Source organism: Fistularia commersonii, chromosome 1, assembly GCF_037954325.1.
Source record: "Fistularia commersonii isolate RoL2024-O1a breed Wild chromosome 1, RoL_Fcom_v1.0, whole genome shotgun sequence".
Taxonomy (NCBI): Eukaryota; Metazoa; Chordata; class Actinopteri; order Syngnathiformes; family Fistulariidae; genus Fistularia; species Fistularia commersonii.
This window is the reverse complement of record NC_141284.1, coordinates 20,144,104-20,168,561: the sequence shown is the minus strand read 5'-3', so window position 1 is coordinate 20,168,561 and position 24,458 is coordinate 20,144,104. Positions and strand designations below refer to the sequence as shown.

The window sequence follows — 24,458 nt, the reverse complement described above, 5'->3', positions numbered from 1 at the left end:
CTAGATTATTATCTTCAATTATCGACTGCTGATATTGCATGTTGTGGCAGCAGTGGCGGATTCTGAGGGAACGAAGAATGCGTGATTCAGCCCCGGCTGCAGCCGCTTCTGACGCGGATGCGGGCGTTGGCGGCGGTCGGCCGGCGGGGGGCGCTGTGGTTCGCGGAGCCGCGGCGCAGGACGGGAGAGCGGACGCCTCACTGACGACGGCGTCTCTGCAGCGGGAAGCGGCTCGACTCCTCCACACCGCCGCGCGGAGGGACACAGAGCCGGCGGGCCGTTCCGGGAGAACCGACCGGACCACCGGACCGCGGCTGGCGAAGGGAGCGCGCAGCTCCGGAAGGACGGGACTCCGGTTCAGCCTCCATGTACCTCCGGGCCGCCTGCGTCTGTACGCCGCCTCCTCCGAGCTGCTTCCACCGGTGGTCGCCGACGTCCGGGCCCGACTGAAAGCGAGATCCGCTCTGAACCAGCGCGGCTCCGGAGCGACTCCGGGTGAACATGGGCATCTCTTCCCCCGCGGCCCCCGTCTCCGCCCCCGCCTCCGTCTGACCGCCCGGTCGCCGTCCCGCTAATCCGATCCAGGAGATCAGCTTCTCCCGAGGTCACACGGCCGCGTCCCGGACGGCCAGGTAAGAACCGCGGCTGCGCCGAGCGACACGGCCGCCTCAGCGCGCCGCTCCCCGGGGCTTCCGGCCGCGGTCCGACCGCATCGCCATTTCCGTGTTTTCACCGCGGACGCTGGTGAATCCATGAATACGTGACAGGATGCAGCTTGGAAGACTTGCGAACACACGAATCCATGCCAGGGTAGCATTGCGAAGCACATATGAATAGATGACTTGTGAACACATGAATAATGGCCGGGTGAACGCATGAATACACAACAGGGTAGCGCTGCTATGAACACATGAATGCATGATGAGGTCTTACAGCTTTCAAGACTTGTGAACCCATGAATAGATACCAGGGTGCTGCCACTAGGAACTGATGTAAACAGAAGAATGGATGGCCGTTAGTGATGGTCTGAAGACTTGTGAACACATGAATAGATGACAGGGTGCTGCTGCTTTAAAATGCTTGTGAACACATGAACAGATGCCAGTGTGTTGCTTGAAAGACTTGTGAACACATGAATAAATGACAGGGTGCTACGGTGAAGACTTGTGAACGCATAAGTTGATGAAGAGGCGCCGTCTAGGACCATTTTGGAAACAGATGATTGGAGGGCCGGGAAGTGACGCCATGAACACTTGTGAACACAGGAATAGAAAACAGAGTTGCTATCAGTCTGCATATCCACTACCAGACATGTAAGGCATTGGTAGTGTGTGTGTGTGTGTGTGTGTGTGTGTGTGTGTGTGTGTCTCCCTGTCATTCGCAGTTGACACCAGATCCCATTTGCCAGTTTTGCTTTCAAAATGACTGTTCTCCTCGTGGACCTGCTGCGTCCCCGCTAAGCCCTGAAAGGTCACTGCTGGCCTGCTCCTGCCATTTTAAGCAGCAGGCCCCCCTCGGGTGCAGGCAGATTATAGACCTGCCTGTGAAACCAGGTTAGTGCACAGCACATAGCGAGAAGTGATCAGGCCTCTGTGTGTGTGTGTGTGTGTGTGTGTGTGTGTGTGTGTGTGTGTAAATGATCCATTTCAAATTGTTTGGTTCCTCTACGCTTCTCTGCGCCTCCTGAGAAATGTTCCATCTTCCCAATTAGGAAGCATTTAGCAAGGATACCCACGCAGAGATTAAAAAAATCCCTTGTTATGAGTGTCCTGGCCCAGACATCCAGTAGCACATTCAACAGTTGCAGAAGATGCTGGCAGACAATCAGCAGACAAATATACTATAAAAACCTTCATTCATAATCAATGCCGCTTATCCTGCAGTCAGGGTCGTGGGCGGGTTGGTGCTTATCTCAGCTGTCGTTGGCCGAGAGGCGGGGTTCCCCCTTTGTGGGGGATCACTTAGCCACATGGAGAGATGTACAACCCTTCACTCACTCATTCACAAATTTGGACAATTTGGGGTCTCCAGCGCATCTCCGGCATGTTTTTGGACAGTGAGAGAAAACGGGAGAACCGAGAGGAACCTCACCAGACATGTGGGAGAGCATGGAGACCGACGGGGGGCCTTTTTTCTGTGAGATGCCACAGTACCACCAATGTAAAAACATAGAATAATCAAATCACCCAACTCATCGATCACAGTCATAAAAACCCCATAAATCTGCAGACTGATGTTGGCCTCCCAAGTCTTTCCAGCCTTCTTTTAAAAGCATCCAGTGAGACCCGACCTTTCAGTTTCAGCTTTATCTGCAGTTCATTCCCAGCAACGGGAGAGGTGAACATAAAGAGGCCAGTTGAGCAGCAGACAGACCACCAAGAGAAACATTTGCTATGATCCAAAGCTCCTCTCACTGATGAAGGTGGGAAGAAGACCAAGAATAGCCTTACAGACTGAAATCTGCCAGTGGTTTCGTCTGTATGTAGACAACAAGGCATCCAACATGTTTCCCTCCTTGGTAGGAGATGCGTTGAAGCCGCGTGCCGCCATACGATACCTCGTATGATACGCTATCGATTGTCTCTAAAATGTCAATACGTCGATCCGAATTCTACGGGATCTCCATATGGAAACACTCAGTCTGCCCTCACAAACTGAGAAAACTGTGCGCGAGGAATTCCACCAGGAATTCAGGAGATGAGCGTTTGTGTGTGTCGTGATGCTGTTTTTCCGTTCTCGAAAGTCTGCTCTTGAAATCGCCGGTTCCCCCTAGGGGGTGGAGGGGGTGGGGGTGGGGGGGCACATCGAGCCGCTCGCCATTTTGTGCTGGGCTGAAACGAGGAAGAGGCGATCGGTACGAAACAGAAATGCATTCCTCGCAGGCGACCCGCGGCCGCCAGCCTGCTCTCAGAGGAAAGACTAGTTTACTTGAGAGCAAGAAGGATAAGGTTATGACGCCCCAGGAACGCTGCACGCCATCCCGGTCCAAAGGGAGTACACACTTGGCAAAAACAAACACACAGGAACACACATAGATGTAGGCCAGTTAATATTAACAAAGAGGCACCCGAGTTGTTTTTTTGTGTACGGTGTCAGGTTAGCCTCAAACAACCCCCTCCTGATAAATCACTTACTCCAGCCCTCAGTGGCTCTCTGTCAACATTTGGCTTTTCAGAACTCGGAATAGAAGCGCTGTGTATTCTGAAAGATCACCGCTGAATATAATATTGTGACGGTGACCAGAAGGTATGTCGGTCGGATTAACTTTTGCGATCATAACGTTTATATTGACACTGTTTGTCTCCTTCTGAGTGCTCGTTCGGTAAACTTCAGCTACCGCTAAGAAAGTAGATTAGTCCTAGGCTTGTAGTTTTCATGCTAATACCAATTAGCATCTGAAACAACACCACTGCCACAACCCAGATAGTTGCTGTTCTCTGAATACTGATATTAAGTGTATGCACATACCAGTGTTCATTAAATAGTCTAAGAATACAATATCCCACTTAGATGATATCCAGTATATGGAAATGCATTTCCCCGCTGGAGGCTATAAAGGTTATAGACTCACATAAATAGTTTACTGCGGGAAATAGAACAACATCGCAGTTGACTGTGCTCCGCTTCTTGGTCTGGCAGTTTCCCTTTACGTTTCCGTGATGCGCGACTGCAAAGCAAGCGAGCTCGGAATGGGTCTGCAGCACATGTCGTGTCCGCGTGAAGGAGAGTACAGGGCCAGGCCCGGATCTCGAGTGGGACCTACTTTTAAGTAGATTAGACAGCCTGCAACAGTGTTTAGCTTTAAACGTGACACCCACTCCGTTCATATACACGTCATCGTGAACAGGATTCACCAGAATGCGCGAGCCCGTGTACAGCAGCGTTGTTTTTTCGGCCCGTGCTCCTTCCTAATAATAAATCCGAGCAAAGAGATTATTGTTTTGCCATCCGCACCTATCCGGCACAAACCACCTCTCTCACGAGGGCCTCCACCGAAGCGTCTCTAGCTGGAAAATCCCCTAGATACATAAAAGTACATGTTGCCTCATACCAACGTTTTTTTTTTCCATATGCACGTTCCATGGAAGTTTCATCTGAAACCCATGAGAGCAAAAGAGATGTTTTTGAAACATCGTGAAACGTCTGTTACCTCAAGTGCTTTGGAATGGACTTGCTCCGCCCACGGTCGCGTTATTGGAATCTCGTTCAACGAGGATCACGTGACGTTTGAGAACAAGTCTCGGCTCTCACGCTGTCTGGCCTTGGAGTGTGCCAAGCCATTGCACTTGCCACGACTGTCTGTCACGGATGTTCCCCTCCTACACATAAAACCTGCAGAAGGCCACGGGTTCAGGCGCACATCCGCAATCCCTCGTTTAAGTTATCGGGGCGGTCTGTAATTTGGGAGTGCGGATGATGAGGCCAGAGTTTGTGCACCATGCCCTTGTATGAAGCTATGAGCTAATGGCACAGGGGACTACAACAGATGGAGAACACGGGTATGCTCTAACCTTCTCCTCTGCATTCTCCCCTCACACCAACTTGCTTCCTGTCCCCTTCCCCTCCATCCATAAACCTTCTCACTGGTCTTCCTCCAGACTTTCGGCCTGGCAGCTCCAACCTCGGCGTCCTTCTATTCAGATTTTCACTGCCCCTCCTCTGTTCATGTCCAAACCATCTCGATGTGAATTTTATCTCCAGAACATGTACTGTCCCTCTGCTGGACTCAGTCCTGATTCTATTAAGGCAAACTGTCTCTCAATGTGCCAAAATGATTGGCAGTATGACTCATCCCAAATTAGGGCACTTAAAGAATCGAGCGACATCGAAACATTTGGCCAACGTTGTCGTTTTTGAAGGTGGGGTGTTTACTGTACATGAATCATCAGTTTGCTCTGACAGCACAGTTTCGGCCTGCGGATAAGGAGAACGGGCGTCTTGTCTCGTCACGTCGCTGGGGAATACAAGCTACGTGCTGAATGTTAAAATAACTGTCATAGCATTGTAGATGATTTTGTTCCTTAGCAAGTAATGACCTAAAATATTCAGCAAATGCTTTGAGATATAGTGAGAAATTAACTAGCAAATAATGAGAAATGACCTGGAAATAATGGTATGAATGAGTTAAATGGGAAATATAGATATATATATATATATTTTTTTTTTTTTTTCAAATGATATATTTAAAGGTGAGGTGGGATGATGCCTCGTTTTTGTTGCGTTCATAAAAGAATCTCTGCCCTCTGCAGCCTGGAGTTAAATTACTACATATTTCATGACTTATAAATCAGTTTGCTTCCTCAACCCATGATTGTGTCGATGCATTTCGCTCTCTTTATACTTTAAATATATTGATACGTAAATCCATGTTGAGACTGTGTCTTTTTGCAGTACTTCTCCATGTTAGCATTAGCACTTTGACATCCTGCGTGTCTTTCTACAAACCCTGCAGCAGGATGTCGGGGCATTTCCCAACTTTTCCTGCTTCCCATTCTCCTGCTGTGGGATTAGTTTGACTTTACAAGGTGGCGGCTCGCCAGCAGCACGGCTGAGGGCGAGCAAACAGGAAAAGAAAAGAGAGCTGACAAAGAAGATGTCTGTTTTCGGTGAAATGTAGACTGTTCGAGAGACATGTTGAGGTCGATTATATGGCTCAGTGTCATCGCCGCACGTAGACAAACGCGCCATTTCATGAAATTCTCGAGTCTATATACTTTGTGCTGTCAGCATTGTTCTAATGGGGCATTTACTAAAATTGCTTGTGAATTGTTTGGCCCTGTGCGAGTGAGATGGCGACTGTACCGCACAGACTTGGCTCTAAGTGCCTCGTTGTCTGTCCCCTCCTGCGTCCATGAAAACTCCTTTGTCCAGTTGAGTGACAGCGGTCCTCATTATGCAGTAATAGTTCATTTGCTACCGTTCACATAACAATAATTTCAACTTTGACGGACTCCAGGGGAGAGATCTGTGCCAGGGTTTGTGGTAAAAGGGGCTCCTCAGTGGCCCGTGCAAATCCCACCACCACTGCACCGATGGGTTTCATCTATATTTAGCTGTATCAGTGCTGTACAATCACTTTTAAGATTAAATTAAAATGTCTTATTTCCCCCGTGGTCTCAACCTGCTTAGTTTCTCTCACCTCAAAATGTTCTGTACCAATTACCGGGCTTGCAGTGTCCCGGCAGTGGCCATTTATCAGCCTCTGCGAGGAGGACCCACCTCCATCGATCAAGTGTATAGTCTTTAGCTTAAAGAAAACACAATATCAGGAATACCGGTCAGTGAAATAGGTTGTCGTTTACTACCTGGATAAAACCGGATAATACTGCCTGCTGACATGGTAATTAATGTTCCACACGTTTCATGAATAACATGGTCAGACCAAGAGCGGAAAGGAGTGGCTGTACGAAGCAGGTGGGTCAGGTATGGCGGGGCCAGATTGCGGATGTATTTTATAGGAGCGATATTTTGAATCCTGGATTCTTTGGGCAGCCAGTGGAACTGCCGAAGGGCCGGGGAATGATTGCTCCCCGTCATGACTCCAGCCGCAGAATCCTGGAAGAGCTGGAGTCTGAGGAGGTGATTTGTGGGAGAGACTGAAAATAACGGAGTAAGTCATTAATCCGGGAAGCAATGCGGCTATGGAAGAAAACGGCTGCAGTGTGAGCGGACTTAGTCTTAGTCTTTTAATATAGAAGAAGAAGGCAGCGGACTGGGTGATATTATCAGTGTGGTACTGCATAGAGAGTACTATCTAGGACTACACACAGACTCTTAAGTGGAGATTTGACGATGGTGGAGGGTGTATGACCAGAAGACCTTCAGTTTTTTTCCATTATGTTTCAGAAAGTTGAAGGAGGCAGCATGTACCGTATTTTCCGCACTATGAGGCGCACCTAAAAGCGTTTAATCTTACCAAAAACTGACAGTGCGCCTTATAATCCAATGCGCCTTATATGTGGATCGATATTGGTTAATTATGGCTACCGTAGTCAAGGGGTGTCGCCGAAGAGCAGCGGCCAAACGGAAAAGGGGAATTCCAGTCCCACACCACTTGTGTGTGTATAAAGACCCCAAAATGGCACCTCTCAAGAGACACGCTTAGGACGCACAGTTCAAACTCAAGGCGATCAGTCACACAGTAGAACACGGCAATAGAGCAGCAGCGAGACAATTCAACATTAATGGATTAATGGTACGGAAGTGGAGGAAGCGACAAGATGACCTGTGCCAAGTAAAGAAGACTAAACAGAGATTCTGAGGAAACGAAGCGAGATGGGCACAGTTGGAGAACAAACTCCAACAGTGGGTTGTTGAACAGAGAGCAGCAGATAGAAGCGTTTCCACAGTCACTATTCGAATGCTAGCAAGCTAGCGACATGAACATCAATGAATTTAGAGGCGGTCCTTCTTGGTGCTCTAGTTTTATGAAAAGGTTAGGAATGGAGTTGGAAAAGCGGTGTTTTCAACAAAGGCGGTGCAAATACCGGTAAGAGCTACCGGTACGCACGGTACCGTATTGTGAACGCACAATCTTGTTTTGGGAGTGAACGGAGTTGTCAGAACGTTGGTTTGTATTCTATTGATGAAGTTTGACTGACTTATCTGACTGTTTTGTTGACATTCCCTTTAGCGCAGCTTCATCTAGTGGACATCACATAACGTAATCCCAGCCACTACAGTAGTTTCTATTCTATACGCCTTAATATGCGGTGCGTCGTACATATGAAAACAGTTTTAAAACAGGCCATTCATTGAAGGTGCGCCTTATAATCCGATGCGCTTTATAGTGCGGAAAATACGGATCTTGCAGATGCTAAATAGAATGGGCGCCACAACGGAGCCCTGGGGCACACCAGCAGACACGTGAAAGGGATGAAAAGAGGTGGAATAATAGTCTTTAAGAACATTCTGCACATTATTTTTTATTTGTTTGATTGTCATTAAGATTCATTTGACAAATATGTGTCTGATTTTTTTTTTTTTTTTTTTTTTTCCTCATCACGTACAGAACATTTATTTTGTTTTTTAACGTCTGACATTTAGAGGCATGACCTCGCATTTACTCGCTGGATTCTTGATAATGGACCCCTTTATTTAAGGATAGAAACAAACTGCACTGACAAATCTGCTCAGCAGCCACTGGCATTTTCTTTGGATTTGATGACGATGACAGGGAATGGAAAAAATACAGAATTCTTCCAGTATGTGTGGAGTCAGGGTTCCCTGCTTTTTACTTGGATTTATTTTGCTCCTGGAGAAAGTGGCCAAAGGGGAATCCATGTATCATTGGTTGGTTCCTTGTGATGCTGCAGCTTTTTTTTTTTTGTTGTGTTTTTTTTCCAAGTATGCTCTTCTGCAGGTTTGCCGAAGCACACTTTGCCGAGCCTTGAATGAATTGAAATCCACAGCCGATGTGGACCGTGGAAAGAGAGCCCTAAGACTTGAACTGATGTTTTGGGGTTTTTTTTTGACCCCAAGAAAGAAATGCCTGTTAGCGTCTTGCTTTGTTCATTTGCCTCAGCAACATGTCGTTGAGTCTCACTGTGCTTTCTTTATTGTGCAATCAGAACAGCAGGCAACTCTGTCCTCTGGCTACAGGAGGAGGGTTTCCCACTGTGGAAATCTTCTCACGGAGTGAGGGGGACCTACACGTGGCCCTCATTGTAGGTTCTCACTACTAACATAGATGTGTCGATCTTCCCACAATGTTGAGTTTCTTGAAAAGCTGCATCTCACCTGACTTGCTGGGTTGGTGGACAGTCCCTTTATTGCACCGAGATATAAAATATCCTCAGAGTTGTTATGGCAACAAGTGCCCGTCCATTGGAAGAATTAGCTACGTCGGCCAGGCCAAGCCGCACAGACTGCCTGGCTGCTACTTTAAATATATTATCTGAAGGGAATAAATACAGAATATTTGAATACTACAAAATCTCATGAATATTTACATTTCATCATTAACAACCGGCAAAAGTGCAGCTTGTCTCCCTAATGGTCCACTTAGCAGACTTACGGTGCTGAGGAAACCATACATTTCTGTCATTGCGTGCTCCTCCTGTCATTCCTGCACGCCGTGTTCATCATTTTTCCTTTCTTTATTGTGAATTTAAATGTTCTGCACACAATCCCCGTTGTTTCCTTCCCCATCCCCCGTCCTCCCCCCTCGGCTTTTGTTTCCTTTATTATGCCTTGTTAGCTATTTCTTTCTTGCGCGGCAATTTGTATGTCTCTCACAACCAAGCAGCGTCAAAACACTGGCTTTTCGACGATGTTTGTCACATCAGGAGTGGAGGTGGTTTTCACTTCCACCTCTTCTTGTTTTTTTTTTTTTTTTCAAATTCATTGTTTTTCTGCCCGATACCACAGTGATGCAAAAACTGATGATAATTTTTGGCAAGATTGGCTAAGGATTTTAGCCAGGATAAAAACCTCATGTGCAGTTAAAGCTATGAATTCCCTTTTTGTCTTCTTGATTCCCCTCCTACAAACATCCCTTACTTAGATGCTCTGTAAATCAGACAGAACCTGGATACTTTTATGTAGCACGTGAAGGCCAGCGCTGGAATTGAAAGTTAGCACATGCACTGCAATCACTGTGAAATTAAGTAGGTTAATGCGGTAACTTCACTGTTGGTTCAGTATTACATCATCGATAGGAACATATGGTCCCCCGCACACTCAGAATAGACAGAGCCATCTAGTTAAGCACCGATTGTGTCGTAATATGAAATATGACAGTAATAGTTACAGCACCTGATAGGACTGGGATGAAGTCCTTGAGGGTATTTTTGAATCCCTTCCTTGACAACACTGACTGAAGCGTCCAAGGTTTCCGTGCCATGTCGTTCAGTTATTTATATTCTTCATCCCTTCAGCCTCCACTTTGAAGGTTCTGCAAGAATCACTTCTGCGGGGGAAAAAAACTCGTCCATTCATTGATTCACAAATCAACGAAAGAGACTTCACTGTTTTTTTTGCGTCGGCCACCTGTGCTGTCTTTTGTGGTTGTTTGTTGAAGTTTTTAATGTGAAACCCTTTAGATACTGTCAGACCTCAGCTCCTCTCACTCCATCCCACTTGTTTGCAGTGCCACGTTACTATAGTAACGGACACTGAGCGCAGATCGCTGCATTGGAGAAGTCAAAATGAGAGTTTCGCCTGCTAACACTGGGTTGTTACTTGTTTTTCTACCAATTGTGGATCTTCTTTTCCTTCAGGCTGCTTCCTTCAGGGGCGACAGCCAATCACCTGCCACCATCTAACCCTCTCCTCTCACACCAACTCACTTCCTGTATTCTTTACCTCCATCCATAAACCTCCTCTCTGGTCTTCCTCTAGACCTCTTGACTAGCAGCTCCAACCTCAGCGTCCTTCACCATGTCTCCTCTGTTCATGTTCAGTGTGACTTTATCTCCAGAACATCTACCATGTGCTGCCCCTCTGATGGACTCCTTTGTGATCCTCCTCACTTCCAAAGAGAACCTCCATATCTCCAGTTCTGTCTCCTGTCTTCTCCTCAGTGTCTCCAAACCAGAGAACATGGCTGCTCCCACCTCCGTCTTCTTCACCTTCTCCTTTCATTCTGGCTGATGGTGTCTTATCGCCCCTGACACTTTCCTCCATCCGTCCCACCCTGCTTTGCCCTTTTGTTTTTTCAGAAATGTCAAGATGAGCATAACTGAGGACGATTCTGCATATTTGAATTGAAGTGCGTTTTTTATCTTTTTTTTTTTTTATTTTTTATTGACCATCTGGCGATGTGGTGAAGTAACCAGGCAACGTGATCATTCAAAGTTGGCACCTATGATGTTAAATCTGCAAATATTTTGGATGCTGAATGGGCCTTGCCTTGCTAGGTGACAGGAAGTAATTTCATGCAGACGTTTCACCTTCACGTTTCACCTTTCCCTGTATCAGTGTACCTTTCCCTGTATCTTTTTTCAATTTTCAGACATTTTTCTCACATTAAACAACACATTTTTTTTTTCTACAACGAGTTCAGGTAATGCAGGGGACACGTAATGGTATCGAGTGAGATAGGGCACTGCGTGAACATGCATGTCTTGGCCGGATGTATTTGCCAGAGCCAAAAGGACATTCCTGTTGCCAGAAAACCCAAGAGAAAAAAGAAATTTAGACAAGTGTGAACTTGATTGTTTCCCTGATCGGACCAGTTGAAGCAAAAATGTGTCCGGATCAGCTCCTATCAAAATCCTCACAACATTTTAGCTGCTTCAGTTGAAGTGAATCTGCGCATTTGCTTATTTGATGCCTTTGCTTTGAATATCATCTTGGTGGCTCAACTTTGGCTTCTCTTTTGCTCACATCTTTCACCGAACGGCGTGCAGCCCTTCTTTTGTCCTTCATTGCACTCCCTGGCTTGTCTCATTGCCTTTAAGCAGAATCGTTTACATCAGCTGAGGAACTATGGTGTGTGTGTGTGTGTGTGTGTGTGCATGCATGAAAATAACTGAGAAAAATGTGTTGGCTGTGTCTCCCCCTGCACCTACCAGTTTACGGCTTTCACATCAAGACTGGGTTGAGGTGTATGAATAGTCTTATGCAATCACCCAATGTGACATAATTACACACAGAAGCTGCGGAAACCCAGGGAACTGAAAAACACTTTTCACATTCATGTATTCATACCGGTTAGATTACTTTGATTCTCCATGAACGTGATGTGCTTTGCAGAACAAGGACGGCGGCAATGTTATTTGAAAGAAAGCACTTTGTTTCACATCCTGACTTCTAGGTTGAAAATGTCACTTCTGAGGCACGACTATTCTTCCAAGTTACCGTCACCTCATCTTGTGTACTCGTAAATACGGCTGTTAATTATTCCACCCAAAGCGTTTCTACTCTCCATCCTTTGTAACTCAGTGTTGATCGATTAGAAAGCCTGTATTTGATTACGATGCAGAAAAAAGATGACGTGTTACTCGATAGTTTGCCCCAAAGAGGCTATTCAAATCCAGCTGACTGAGAGACAGGCACCAGAAGGTCTGGGCAGATTTTTTTTTTTTTTTTTAATTTTCAACTTTTTTATATGCCAAGACAGCTCATTGCGCTAATTGTTTGCCGTTCAATAATGATATCGGGGTAGTCGTGGAACTCCGATAGCGAGTAACAGGACCATCTGGCTGCGGGATGAGTATGAGTCTCCTGGCTAGTGTCCTTATGCAGGCTTGGATTGGTGACGGGCTGTAGGTGAGTGCAAGTCGGTGTTTTGAGCATGTGAAGGGTGAGCCGGGCCAGCGGAGGAGTAATGAGTCTGGCTGGAAGAGTCTGCAGACTGTGACAGTTGGCCAGTGTTAACGCCGCACCACGGCAGGTATCCATTGTGGAGAAGGACAGCAGGTCTGGGGTTCCAACCAGGGACCTCTGGCTTTGGATTTTCACATGAACATTGAGGAACACCATGGTCGGGAGCACTTTCTTTTTTACAAAACAGATTCGATTGTTCTATGATAAAGGCAGCACGGTGTCCTCCTCACAGCAAGAAAGTCCCTGCTTGGATTCCCACAGGGCGCGTTTCTGTGTGGAGTCTCCATGTTCTCCGTGTTTACGTGGCGGTCCAGGTTCTCCAGGTTCCTCCCAGGAACCAAACACATGCAGGAGGTTCGATCTGAATATATTCAGTTTTGCAATGTACCATTCATCGGTTTAGCTAGGCTAGCTCATTTGTGTTACTGCGAAGAAAACCAGCTTCTTGTCTTCTTGGGTGTTCCAAATAAGATCAAGTAAGATGAAAAAACACTATTTCGATTTTAAAGACACCCTGTTCTTCAAATAAATTTCCCACCACGATTCATTAAACATCTTGTGACGCACGCATTTACGAGCTGTTTTCCGTCTGCCCACTGAGACGTCCACATTAGTGGTTTCCCCAACAACAACGTCAGTAAAGTCCTCGGCCCTCCGGTCTCCACATGCACCGCCGAGCAGGATTAGAGGAGCGAATCCCAAAATACGCCGGACCTCTGTTTCTGAAGCGAGACGAGAAGACGGATCATCGCGCCACCCTTCCCCTGCATCTTGAGCGTATGACATAATCTCCCATTTCCCTCATTAGAGGCACCAATTAGTCTGTTCCCCTTCTCCTGCCATTGTGAGGAATGGGCAGCTGACGTCGAGGCGGACGACACCCGGCCGGGTTAAAGCGAAACGCCATCTCCTTGCCGTGCCCACCCCCCAATACACCCCTCCACCTCTGAAATCCTCCCTCAGTCAGTTGCTAAGCAGCGCTGTGAGGGCTCGACAGTGTTGACGTCGCGCGAGTGAAACCGCTTCCTGTAAACAGAGTGGGTGCTCTTCGTTCTCAGCTACACCTACAAAAAGTTAAGCGCGAGACTAGACATCTTAAAATAACCCTCTGATTTTCACAGAGACGCGATGACACACAATGAATAAAAAAGAAAAAAAAAAACTGTTATTCCATCCGAAGTGAAATACCGTCCCTTTTCTGTTGCCGAAGAGCGTGAAGCGAGGGGGGAACACGTGGCCGACGGGGGGCGTTTAGACACTGAGCTGGTGTCACGCCGCGTACAGGCCTGTTTTTGTGAGCGGCCCGCGCCGGGCACGGCCCCACGCTGCACCGGATCCCTGCTGCTACGCTCATTATGTCATGGCAAATGAAGTGCTCGTGACACGTAAAGAGAGATGGCTGGAAACAAAAAGTCAGCCGCTCCACCTCCCATTTGCAAAGACTGTTGGTCACATCTGTCCCCGCTCTCCCACCAGGGAAGTTGTGGCTTTCTTTGCGCCGGTTTGATTATGTTAAACCGTCTGCTAGCAGGCTAATGCTAAAGCTACCAAACACGCTGGCCATCATCGTCGGTGGAAGTAAAAACGGCGAATGCAACCGCAGAACTTATCTTGATGTCATCAGTTTCTGAGAGTTGATTTCCTGCTGCATATCCTATTAAGCCAGTGTCTTTTGCTTCAAGTCACCTCTCCACCCTTTTCCTTGTCTGTTTCCAGCTCCGTCGCGGTGAAGATGACCATGGCGCGTTACCGCCCCACCTGGGAGCTGGCCGTAGACCCCCTGGTCTCATGTAAGCTGTGCCTTGGAGAGTTCCCCTTGGAGCAGATGACCACCATCACACAGTGCCAATGCGTCTTCTGCACATTGGTGAGCAGGGACACGAGGTTTTTGTTTTCTACTTCTCGAGCCCAGGCCAGTGACGGAGGCGAAGTTCGTCCCGAGCAGTTTATTCCCTTGCACACACTCACACTCACACATTGCGTGATTAGATGTTTTTTTTTTCTTGACTGTTCATTGAACCGGGGCCCGTGTTGTCTGTCTCATCTGGTTTTTCCCGCAGTGCCTGAAGCAGTATGTGGAGCTCCTGATTAAAGAGGGCCTTGAAACAGCCATTAGCTGTCCGGACTCCGCCTGCCCCAAGAGGGGACAGTTGCAGGAAAACGAGGTACTAATTGGAGGAAAAGAGTGATTTTTATTTATCTCTGGTGGTCTGAGCCCCACCGAAGCTATCGTCTTCAACAAGACGGCCGCCGTCCATGTATTTCTCCCATTATGATCAGCAGTCCTGCGTGCTCGCTTGCCCTCTCGTAGCTTTGGCGATTTAACTAGCTCCTTCGTTTGGTCTCGGCCACCGCGGGGTCCAGTTCCCGGTTAATTATTGTCGTTGGCCAATTCGGCCTGCCAACGCCTCACAATTGACTGTTCCCGCGCAGGCGTGGTGTCTCCGTTGTCCCATCCATGTCTTTTGAATCCCCTTTTACCCTCAGATGACGAAATCAGCATATGTGCGAGCGAGCCGCGATGCCACGCAGTTCTCGAAATGTTCAGATTTATGGAAATGAAATGAAATTGTCGGGATTCCCTGCAACCGCTGTCCGCTAATGCGCACAATGGCTCCGCTTATCTGCCGCCTTCGTGTGGTCTTGCAGATCGAGTGTATGGTTGCCACGGAGATGATGCAGAGGTACAAGAAGCTCCAGTTCGAGAGGGGTGAGTGCTACGTGAAACGACGCCTCCGTGGGCGACGAGTTGACAACGGCCGCCGGCCACAAACACACGTGCCCCCCCCCCCCCCCCCCGCCTGTGTTTGGTGGCTAAAGAATGACGCCAACCCAGTACGGCACGTGTTGGCCAAACAGCTCCTCGCTCTGCTGGGAGTCAATCATTCACCTGTTGTGGATGTTTTTTTTCTCTTTCTTTTTTTTCCTCTTGTTTCCTCCTAAATGACACACTGTCATATTTGAAAGAAGCTAAAAAGAAATACTGATTGAATTCCCGTCTCTGGGAGCTACGGCGGCCATCGCCTTCCCTCATAGGCCCGTTTGTCATCTGTATTGAGGATTAGCGGTATTGATGCTTTTGTGCTCACAGTTCCAAACGGCTTTAGAAATAAAGTGACTATAAGAAGATGAGATCATGGAGAAATATGGATGATTGGGAAGATAAGATGCAGTAATGAGATAAAGAGATCAATGTTTTGAGGGAAAATTGCGAATGAAATTGCAAATCCGATCTCGAGCCTTCGTTTTTAAAGCCTCAAAAGAGCAAAACAGCAAACAGTGCAATCCTGAGATCCACGCAGAAGCGGATTTTGGGCCGACGCCGAATGAAAACATTGCAGGGTCGCGGACCGCTGCCTTTCATGGGCTGAGAGAAGGACAAGTCTGACTCAGCCGCACCTTCCAAGTCACCGTGTAACAGCAGCTCCCATTCCGTATAAATCACCCAAGACTTTTTTTCCGTCATCGGGGTTATTCGGCGCAGGGTTAATGGCGCGTCCGTCGAGTTCCTCCACGAAACAGTCGCAAAAATAGCTGGTAGATGTCTTGCAAAAAGAGAGGGAGATGGAGTCACCGGCGTGTCGGCAACGGCATGCCATGGGATAATATTTGCGGAAGGAGGTTTTCCAGCTGCAGGGGAAAAATCTGAGTATCCACATCACCCATGCACTCATACAGAAAAATGTAAAATAGGGGGACGCAGACGGGGGTCTCCTTTATGACTAAAGCTCTGCAGACTGAGCCGTGGAGGCTATCTGGATGACAGCGCACAGTCACCTCCTTCATTTCCCCGCGCGTCTAGTCGGGCAGAACCGCTCGGTGACTCTCGAGCTGAGCCAGCCACTCGCGTGGAGTGGTTTCTGGCAGAAAAAGTGACGGCAAGGACAAGAACATCAGGCGACGGTGTAAACTGGAGGTCAGCAGTCGGCTTCATCGTGGCTCTGGAACATAAATATCGAGCATTTCATTTCCATTCATTTTTTTTTTGTTTGTTTTTATATTGTCTTTTTTTTTTATAGTCTTTTATAGTCTTTTGATGTAATTCTAAAATTGAAGCTGATAGTTGTTGTGTAAGATTAAAATAAAACATGTTTGCTCAGGAGCAAAAAATCCTAATTTCCAGGTGAAATAAACATTTTAATTGGCTGTTATTTCGCAAATATATATTTTACATTGGTCAGCAAAATAGTAAAACGATGAATTATCCACCTGCAGCAAACCAGAAATACTGTCTGCTTCTGTGTCCCCTCAAGTTGGGTTTTTAAGCTCCTAAATACACGGAGGTCTCAAATAGATGTTGAGTATTTTCTTTGAAAGTAACCTTTCAAAATGCTTATGTTGCTTGCAGAAATAGAATTAAGTAGCAGCTCATCAATTTCATAAATGCAACACCATGTTTTTTTTTTTTGTTTTGTTTTGTTTTTCCGAATATATAGCATAAAGGTAAAAAACAAAACGCAGTGTGTTCAGGTTGCCAACCTCTGGTGGAAACCAAGCTAATAGCTAATTATGCGCTTCAATTTCAAGAAACGGCAAAAAAGAAATGCCGTATCATCGCTGAGCATTCACATCCTTGACATCCCGGACACTAAGATGCAATGGGAAGATTGCGCGCTTTACTCGGCGCTCTAAAACAATTGCAGAGAATAGACTGATTCCTGTTTCCGTCCGGTGCTCGCAGAGGTGCTCCTGGACCCGTGCCGGACGTGGTGTCCCTCCTCCACCTGCCAAGCCGTGTGTCAACTCCAGGAAACAGACTCTCCGGCGCTGCCTCAGCTCGTCCAGTGCGCCGTCTGTGCTCTGGAGTTCTGCTCCGCCTGCAAGGCTAGCTGGCACCCCGGGCAGGCCTGCCAGGAGAGCAACCTGCCCATAACCTCCTTTCTGCCCGGAGAAAACAGGTATTGTGTTTCGCTCTTCACTTTGTCTTCCCTCGCTTATCCTCATCCAAACCTTCTTCATCGGGAAAATAGATGGTTTCCACACACCCTCCTACTTATTAGTGCTTACATCTACTGTCATTTATTATTTTCTATTAGGGATTTCTCATAACACGTTAAGTCAGATTTAATTTTAACCGCAGGAACAGATCCCAGAGAGAGAGAAAGAGAAGCAAGAGGGGCTACGAGGGTCTGGAGGGACCGGTGCAATGATCCATTACTGCTAACACCAGTAGCGCTAACAATTACATGCTAATAGCTGGAATAATTCAATAATAGCTTTGACATTCATAGAAGAAATAACAATGGTGGACACCTGGAGAGACAGGTGGTTTCATGCATGGATGGAGGGATGTGAGCACAGACAGGATGGGACGAGTGCGAGGAGGCAGCCAAACCTACTAGCAGTACCTTTTGCTCGCTCTAAGCGATCTCAGGCAAAACTGTTCTCAGTTCCACTACCTCAGTGGTGGAACAAACTTCCAGAAGCAACAAGACTAGCATCATCTATCTCAACCTTCAAGAAACACTTTTTACTGCGCTGATGCCCCAGATCAGGTTAGGCACCAAGTTAGGCTATGTAGTGTGTGTGTGTGTACGTTTGTGTATGTCTTTGTCAAAAAAAAAAAAAAAAAAACCTCACTAACCCAAGCTTACTGTTCTGTATATTTCCTGTGCATCGCGTATTTGCAAGTGTATTTGCAGTCCCTATGTCCTCTATTGTAAGTCGCTTTGGATAAAAGCGTCTGCCAAATGCAATGTAATGTAAATGTAATGTAATTTCTCCACGATAGCCTCCCGACTCTGAGATGCTCTTCAGCTCTGGAGGGCTTCTCTCTGTCTGCAGAGGTTCAGAGCTGAGGGATTAGCAGGTGTCCCGACCTGCAGAGCTGCTGCTCTGAGCCGCTCAGTGACGGACGCCTCTGGAAGCTCTGAATTTGGTCCTCCTCACTAAACCTCGCCGTCCTGCGCTGTGGCTTTCTCACACTGTTTTCCCAACACCTCTGGATGTATGAGGCACCGTCAGAGATACAAGGCTAGGATCTCTGCGAAAAAAAACAAAAAAAAAAAAAAACAACTGGCAAACCAGAGACTTGAAGACAGACAGCATTCTGTAAATCCTTCTCAGTCAATTAGGTTATGCAAAATAGGATGGAAAATATATTTTGTTAAATTGGCAGCTACTCGCCGCTCTGTGATAATGCAGTCATAATCCGTGTCCTGGAGGTAGCCGGTCCCTCTGTGTTTGCAGCAGAACACTGACTGAATGCTTTCACGTCACTGACACCCGATAGCCTTTCCAAAGTCCTTTTATAGCAAAGATCGTAAATATTTATTACAACATTCTGGCAAGCCTTTTGAGACTTTCAGGTCCCGGTTGGGAGGGAGGGTGTTCAGCCGATCCATAGATGGCTTAGACTTAACATAACACACACTCTCTCTCCCACACACAGACACACACCTGTGTCTGGCAGTGATGTCAGTTCTTGATCTGTGTTTGTCCTCTGAAATACTCAGGTAACTTTGCTTGTGGTGTCAGCTACAGTTCTGCACATACTCCACTCTACATGGACTATACTAACACTTCAAAACATGCTATATGACTACATGGGCATATTTTTTTACTCATGCCTAACATTGCATTACACACCTTATGCTCCTACAACTCCAAGTGTATTAGTACTGCAGATGTATTACAGACTACACACACACATTACCTTTGCATTACTTGTCTACACATTAGCATGTATTGAATACAATGCCAGCAGCAGGCTGTGGTCTAAATGAGTGCTGACTGATGCAGGTAAGAGAGACGGGGAAACAGTCCTCAGCAGACCCCAAGCAGCCAGGGATGCTCATCAAATCGCAACGTCAGATGCATCGGCGTTTTCGTGACATTTTATTAGGCGTGTTGAGGCCGTGTTTGAGAAATGCATCCAATGCCGCCGTCGTGTTGCTACGCTAACCTGCGGATCAGACGTGAGGTTCCTTTTTTGCTAAGGGAAAATCCCAGAAGTCAGTCAGTAATTAAGATAAGATTTCAAACAGTCCCGCCTTAACCCCCCCCCCCGAAACAGGTCGGCCTGTCAGAAGATAATGAGCTTTTACGGAGCAACAACAATAACAACACAAAACACTTGAGGCAGAAGATGGGCTGGGATGATATAAACAGCCAGTTTGATTATGGACGTATGTTTGTGTTTATATATTTGTGTATGCAGCCGTGTGTTATGTGTGTAAAGATCGTGGTTCTGCGGTTCACACTGTAATGCTGTGTGCTACAATCCAGGCCAAATGTTAAATTTGTGATGCTTTATAATGCTGTGCCGTGTTCAAGGAGCACATAGACGGATTTTAGGAGCACACATGCGTCACAAAGGTCAAAAAAAACGGAGAAACGTGGAGGAGAGGTTGAGCTCAGCACATGGAAATCTAATATTCTGTAGGATCAGACGAGTAATACATCTAAACTTCACTATAATACCACCTCGCAAAGCTAGAAGAGTGGAGTCCCCCCATTTACTTTCGGACACAGGTGCTCCGGTTATTCATATTGTCACAGTCGAAGCCTTCCTGTGTTTCTCTTCTGTCCAGCTCTTTCTACAAGAACGAAGAGGACGACGCGCCAATCAAGCGCTGCCCCAAATGTAAAGTTTACATCGAGAGGGACGAGGGCTGCGCTCAGATGATGTGCAAGAACTGCAAGCACGCCTTTTGCTGGTACTGCCTGGAGTCCCTGGATGTGAGTCGGCCCTCCAACTTGTTGCAATTTATTACGTGCGACGTGAACCCGGTTTGACATGCAGTCGCTGCTCAATCTGGGGGGAAAAATGATTTGCACAGTTTGTTTTGTTTTCCTGAAATCCAGCGTGAGGCTGATGAGACAGACAAGCCGGAGCTGCATAAAGAGCATGTGACATACGAGCTTTGGCTCTTACGTAATTGTAATTGTAGATGCACCACTGCGGTGACCACACAGGCCGTTTGGAAAGCAATATTCTCAGCGGGGCCGCCAACGATAATAACGTCGGCTAGAAATCTGTGTCGCGTCTGTGTGCCCTCCTCCGACAGGACGACTTCCTCCTGATCCACTACGACAAAGGGCCCTGTCGAAACAAGCTGGGACACTCCAGAGCGTCCGTCATCTGGCACAGAACGCAGGTGAGAAAATCTCATCTTTCCCCCCCCTCATCTCCCGTTTCTCACACATGCACGTGGACGAGCACGTGCCGCCGTCTGTCCGTCTGATTCACACCGGCCAACCGAGACCACACAATAGGGAAGGGGACTGCTCCCTCAGAGGTTTTACATAACCGGGCCTGGTCATTATCCGTCGTTAATAATCTAATGATGTGATAATGAATGGAAACGACATGTAATCTCCCACACATGCAACAATAGATCGCACGTGAATGATTAGCCGCGCCGTGCAATTTATCACGCGTGATAACAGGTGTAGAAATGGGAATGTGAATGTGAATGCATTGCTCATAAAGGAGGCAGCACTGTGGTGCGGTTGCTCTGAAAAGATGGCGGCGACGGGGTGGCGTAGCAGAATTTCAAATAAAGATGGAAGAACTGAGATGGAAATGTGTGCAACTGGTGTAAGTAAGGACGTAGTAACGCTTCAGTTGCAGGGAAAAGGACCTTTGGTGAACCTCTGATCCTCCGTGTAACCTCAACAAAAGCAGGCCTGCTGACACAACGGAGATATCTTGGTAATGAAGACCAGGTTGCAGCTACGAGGGGCTGACTCGGGCTCGTGCACGGAGAATGACAGCCACCGCGAGAAGATGATGTTGTGGACTCATTGTTCTGGAATAGCAGGCGGCCGTGCATGCTGTAATACATCACACACAGTTAGAATTATGGCTCTTTCAAAAGTAAGTCTTTGTTGCAGCTTAATAGCCGTGTCATTAAAACATGTGACGGCCCCGGGTTGTTTTCTGTTCCACACCTCCTCAGCGTGCAAACGAGCAACTGGGCGAGACCAATGTTTGGTCTGTAATAAGAGGCCGATTCCGCCCTCAGAAGGTTTCTGTCCACGTACCTTTTCTCTGGCACAATTTGTAGAATACAGACCTGTGGCAGATGCTATTATCATCCAAAGGGACTTACAGCGGAGATCCCAGGGATTGAACTCAGCACCTCATACATGCGAAGCATGCGCTCTACCACTGAGCTACACGTTCACTTTCTCCATCAACATTTGCATAAACAGTGGCATCTGTTGCCCAGTGGGGCCGGCTGAGTCATATGAGCACAGTTCAGCTGATGGCAGGCCCGCTATAGCTCAATTGCACTGTCTTTTGTCTCTCAGCTACGCTCTACGTTTCAGCCGCCGCGTCTAAACAACCTCGCTCACCCAACGCACAAACACAAGACTTACCAGTGCAAGAACAAAAAACACCCCTTGTGCTTGACTGCATCTGATAGCATTAGGCCTGAGATTAGACCTGTACCGGAGATGAGCCGGGGCGGAAAAATCACCGCCGTCACACACTTATTTCATCCACTGTGTGTGTGTGTGTGTGTGTGTGTGTGTGCGCGTGCGCGCGCGCGCGCGTGTGTGTGTGTGTGTGTGTGTGTGTGTGTGTACGCACATGCTTTCCTCTGTGACTTAAACAATCAAATCTCACATTTACAGATAAGTTTCATAAGAAACAAACCCACGTTTAATTCCTTAAAAATCCCCTCCCTGACCTCAAAGCAGGAGGAAAGGCATTGTGCTATTCTGAGTCCCCCCCATGTGACTGAATGTTATGTAGTCCATCTTGTCTGCCAGAGCTTGCTGTAGTCTGGCCCCCCCTTGTGGCGAGTCAACAAACCTGCCACGCCTACGGGAGAAACTCGCCTCCTGGAAATCTGTTTTGACTTGAGTCTCTTTGGTGAGGCACGCCCAATCCCTGCGCATCCTGTGTTAATCTCCCAGAAATACTTCCAACCTGCGCCGCCACCGCAGTTTCTTGCAGTTTTCTAAACAGTACAGCCGGCCTTGCAAACGGAAGATATATGTTTTGGATCCAGGCGGTTTGTCTAAGAGAGGCAATGTGACATCCAAGCCGTTCTCCAACGGAGACTTGCTGTTGTGTAGGGCTTCCCGGGGCGACGTTGCAGAGAATTTTTCTTTTTTTCCATGCGTTTAGTGAGCCCTGCCGGCTCAACCCCGTGCATTACGGCCTCCGATGCTAATCCCGTGTTCACCCCTGTTTTCTTCTGGACTCATGGGTTCTCATTGGGTCTCCCCCGCAGGTGGTGGGGATCTTCGCCGGCTTCGGCCTGCTCCTGCTGGTTGCCTCCCCCTTCCTCCTCCTGGCCACGCCCATCGTCCTGTGCTGCAAGTGCAAATGCAGCAAAGGCGACGACGACCCGCTGCCAACATAGAAGCGCTGTCGGAGAAGTATCGGAGAGCCGCTCAAAACGACGGGATGTATTTTTTCCCCACCTTCCCCCTCCCTTTACATTCTCTCCTCCGTCCCTCCACCGCCACCACCAGCTTTGAGTGCTTCATTTCCTGCACGGAGCCCCGGCCGCTTTGGGATATGCCGCTGTGCATGAGGGGCCCGGCAGATAAGCGATCCTGCGACTCTGGGGTCGTAGGTCACGAGGTCAGACTTGTCCGATGGCCGCCGTGTGTGACAGATCGGTGTTTTTTCGGGGGGGGAGGGGGGGGGGGGACGCCGAGCAAAACCGGGCCGCTTGGGGCGGTTCTCAGCGGACGTTTCTATCGTCGCACCGCTTTCCCGGTGGAAGTGGGGATGGGCCACTGCCGGGAAAAGAAAAAAAGAAAAACAATGTCAAGAAATGCTTTCATCTTGCGTGACAGGGATCAAGAACAGTGGTGATGTCGCTCTTTTCTGTTGCCTCGCTTTAGACGCTAATAACCCGCCACCACGCTCCATGTAGCTCCACGAGCTCAGTCAGTAGCATTACAGTTGCATGTAAGGGTTCATTCTGCACACAGGACACAGCAACCTTCCCACCCCGGGGGTTAGGTGCCAAGGTGGGGCAGGACGGGGAGGCTGGCGGTGCGACAGCCCAAACATCAGCACGCTCTCTTGATGATGTCAAAGTTTTTGTAGCTTAACGCTTTTAATAGATCCCACAGTTGGAACGGTGTTTATGTGTCGTGCTCTTGTTTTTAGGTGCTGGGGGGGGTCGAGGGGTCGGGGGCGCCCCTCCAACGTCACACATGTGGATCAGCGGCACTAAATCCAACCTGCGGGTTCCTAGTTTATCTATCTGGCCGTGGCTGTTAGTCCTCAAAACATTTTTTTTTTTTACATTTGAGTGTATATATCCAGAGGATAAAGGTTTGAGTGGCGCCCCCTCCCCACAGTTTAGAGTCAAGTCAAAGACTTTTCTTTCTTTTTTATATCTAAACATCAATAGAGATGTCTCTTCTCGAATTCGCTGGCCAGACGAGACAAGAGTCGCCTTAAGTTGTGTTGGAAGTGAGCTGGAGAGTGGAACCCGGAACTGGGAGCCGTCCTCGGGGCCAACGCGGACGCACGGCAAAGCCCTTTACGCCCTCCTGATTCTATGATGTCATCCGTTCGTCGAGCCATGGAAAGCCGCGAGAAGAATTAACATCGCGGTGTCCTCGCCGAATCAAAATCGCAAACTTGCATACGTTAGTGGTCAGATATTCGCAGTTTTTTTATTTTTTTTGAATTTTTGGTTTTGTCTTTTCCTGTCGGTCGTTCCGACCTCCGGCGGCAAGCAGCTATCCCCTCACAGGGGAACTTCAGCGAACCTGCTGAGCAAAATATTCAAGAACGTTCCACACCGGGACGCTGCTCGTGTTCCATCACTGTATCTATGCAAGTTTGGTCATCAGCGTTTTATCGGAGGACTGGTTCATTGGTAGGTCGTCAACGGCAACGTGTTCCACTTGAAGGCAGCGTGTCCTCCTCCATGTGTACTTCATGGGTCTTTGTTTTTTCAGGGAATTGTCCGAACTCCACCCATCTACTATCTTAAGTTTATAGATGTTTCGCCATGTCTTTGTGTGGAAGCATTAAAGAGAAGAACTGCAGCATGGTAGACCTTTGTCTGTGGACCTTCTTTTTTGGTGCAAATACTTCATCCGTTCACTCTACACACCATTTACGTGGCAGGGCTTCAGCCGATCCGTGTTGTCATTGGGCGAGAGGCGGCATTTACCCCGGACCAATCACCGGGCCTCATATAGAGACATGCATCCATTCCCCCTCTCATCACACCTCAGATAGAAACATGCAACCACTC

General features: G+C 47.8%; 1 protein-coding gene across 2 annotated transcripts; it reads left to right on the top strand.

Moving 5' to 3' along the window:
- The first annotated feature begins 202 nt into the window (after window positions 1–202).
- Window positions 203–24,254, top strand: rnf144aa (ring finger protein 144aa). 2 transcript variants are annotated; one of them, XM_086153679.1, is made up of 8 exons: window positions 203–632; window positions 13,987–14,137; window positions 14,331–14,435; window positions 14,920–14,980; window positions 16,952–17,168; window positions 19,803–19,950; window positions 20,280–20,369; window positions 22,461–24,254. In XM_086153679.1, the coding sequence occupies exons 2-8, from the start codon at window positions 14,003–14,005 to the stop codon at window positions 22,590–22,592; spliced, it is 888 nt and encodes a 295-aa protein (XP_086009805.1). In that variant the 5' UTR covers window positions 203–632; window positions 13,987–14,002; the 3' UTR covers window positions 22,593–24,254. The 2 variants fall into 2 exon arrangements, with proteins under 2 accessions (XP_086009805.1, XP_086009814.1); XM_086153688.1 differs by lacking the exon at window positions 203–632 and adding an exon at window positions 1,425–1,553.
- Window positions 24,255–24,458: the final 204 nt, after the last annotated feature.